This window comes from Hippoglossus hippoglossus, chromosome 6, assembly GCF_009819705.1.
Source record: "Hippoglossus hippoglossus isolate fHipHip1 chromosome 6, fHipHip1.pri, whole genome shotgun sequence".
NCBI classification, from domain to species: domain Eukaryota; kingdom Metazoa; phylum Chordata; class Actinopteri; order Pleuronectiformes; family Pleuronectidae; genus Hippoglossus; species Hippoglossus hippoglossus.
Window position 1 is genome coordinate 3,181,897 of NC_047156.1, and position 2,500 is coordinate 3,184,396.

The following is a 2,500-nucleotide window of genomic DNA, read 5'->3' on the forward strand; positions in this document are numbered from 1 at the left end:
GCTGCAGCCAACGCTTCCCTTCAGGATTTGATCTTATTTTAACACAAAGCAGCTGGATGCCGAGTCGGTCCAGAGGGAAAAGCCTTGGTTTTCTCCAGCGAGATCGAGCAACAGACGATCAGTGGCACACACAATACACTGGCCACATCTGCAGGGCCTGTGCAGACCTGCATAATCACCCTATTATCTGAGGGCTTTATATATCCATAAAAAAACAATGCCAGTGTCAGAATTAACAGCAGAGTTGGGCTGATGTCTGAGGAGTTGCTGTTGGCACACACACTGGGTTTTATTGTTTTCAGTTGTTTTTAATGTGGTGTAACTAAAAGTGACGTTCAGGGAGGTTCACATGTCCCAATATCTGGAATTTATCTTTTACTTTCTCTCCTCCTTGTTTCTTACTCATGATTTTCTTCCCACTGATTCAGGATTTTGTGTTGTTTTGATGTAGCTGCTGCAGAGTTAAAAGCTCCTTCTCCTCAGGTGGAGTCGGCTCAGAGCACAGAGTTGTCAGGCTGTGAGAGTAACGTGCGGATGTGGCAGTAGCAGCAGCTTAATTGTTTTCAGATCCATGGCCTCATGCTGTGTGTGGGCGTGTGTGGGCGTGTGTGTGTGTGTGTGTGTGTGTGTGTGTGTGTGTGTGTGTGTGTGTGTGTGTGTGTGTGTGTGTGTGTGTGTGTGTGTGTGTGTGTGTGTGTGTGTGTGTGTGTGTGTGTGTGTGTGTGTGTGTGTGTGTGTGTGCAAGGATTCTATGCAAGGAGATAGATACATATTGAAACCCCCAATATAGTTTTTATGTTTAATTCCAATATGGAAGTTTTCTTGGCAAAGTTTTTCCTGACAAACACAAATATGGGACGGAAATGTGTCCACATATCATCTGTATGTTTATAACACAATTTGTGTCATAGAGACAAATTGATGAGCCTTTAATATTACGTAAACATGGACTCTACAGATGTGTGTAGTTTGGTGCAGAGCCAGATAACACATCTGGATCTTGGGAAATTAAATGTGGCTTCTTGAGGGGACGGAGGTTTGCATTGAGCGACACTCTCGTTGTTTGGAGAAGTTAATAGTTGCAGTTTCCTGAACGAGGTGAGTTTGAAGATGTGGACTCAGGTCCTGTGATTTAAACTGTCATCTTGTTCTCCCTATAAAAGCTCCTCGAGGACGTTGCTATAAATAAAAGCGCGGCCTCTCGGTCCATGGTTAAATATTGGTTTTCTCTGCCGCCAGAGCCTTCTCCTCTCTGTGTTTTAGCACAGTGCCAGACCCCGGAGACGCCGTTGCTTAGTCTTCTAATTTGTTCAAGCAGTGACAGCACAGAGCTTAAGTGTTGCATTCATCTAAACAGTTGTCGAGCGTCGCCCTGTGTGTGTGTGTGTGTGTGTGTGTGTGTGTGGAACACAGGATCAACACTTTGGTTGAGAAGCGGGAAACGGTGTGGGACTAATTCTGCAGAAACAGAATTTCCTGTTTGCTTCTTTGCATTTGACTCGTCTGTGAACAGGGACGGATTTCACATTGAACGATAAACATGACGCAATCCAATACTTCTGCCTTATTGCGCCATGAAGTGAAAGGTCTGTATTTATACAGCACGTTTTGTGATTCACCCATTTACACACACTGGATGTGGGGAGACGGGGGATCGAACCACTAACAATCTGGTTATAGGAGAACCCGTTCTACCTCCTGAGCCACAGCCACCCCACTGTTATACCAAAATTACCATGGGTAACATGGGTAAAAAAGGCGATTGAGTCCTTTCCCATTGCCAGTACAGGAGTTTTACCTCTCTGTTTTTTTCTGGATGCATCATGTCTCTTCTGCAGAGACATTTGACCCGAGAGTGAACGCCGAGTGAATCCATTGCAGACCAAAGCCAGATGTCAGTGGTTGTTTGTGGGGTTTGTGGAAAAGTACCACACGTGCTCCAGTACACAAGCGAGCTGTAGTTAAGTCCCATGTCCTGTAGTCTGTGTAGTTCAGGTGCTGCTCTGTTAGTTCTGACCTTTCCTCTCACCACTGTTCCTCAGAGCCAGAGCAGAGAGGCCGGCACTGCGTCAGGGTCGGGGGTCACCGTGGGACGAGGAGACCGAGCAGTCGGCCAAGAGCTCACCCCTCCTGTCCCAGACCTCCCTCCTCCTCCTCCACCTCCACCACCTCCTCCTCCACCTCCTCCTCATCTCACCCTCTTCCTACCTGCTGGACAAGGCCTGGACGCAGCAGCAACAAAGACCCACCAGGGGAAAGCAGGAAAAGGTAAAATACCGTAGAAGAACACACAAACATCCTGCACCCTTTCAAACACATATTAGTTTCTACAGTGCAAATAATCTTCACTGTGCTGTTGTGTTTTGTTGCTTTACACTCGCTCGCAGTGTGTTACTTGCTCACTGTGTGTATATATGGTTTCTCCCCCACCCTGCATCTGTGCGTGTCGGCATGAAGTGTGTGCGTGTTGTGCTATACAGCCGGTTAAGCCCAGTTAAAC

The 2,500-nt window shown here is 46.9% G+C and overlaps 2 protein-coding genes across 4 annotated transcripts in view; both read left to right on the forward strand.

Annotated features, from left to right (window-relative positions):
* The window catches only part of jph3 (junctophilin 3), a 45,265-nt gene that overhangs the window by 42,671 nt on the left and 94 nt on the right, over nt 1-2,500 (forward strand). The window lies entirely within an intron of this gene.
* Nucleotides 1-2,500, forward strand: part of zcchc14 (zinc finger, CCHC domain containing 14) — a 19,643-nt gene that overhangs the window by 6,648 nt on the left and 10,495 nt on the right. For all 3 annotated transcript variants that reach the window (XM_034589342.1, XM_034589343.1, XM_034589341.1), the window contains one exon: nt 2,043-2,268. In XM_034589342.1, coding sequence (XP_034445233.1) covers nt 2,043-2,268 — 226 coding nt within the window. The remainder of the gene's footprint in view (nt 1-2,042; nt 2,269-2,500) is intronic.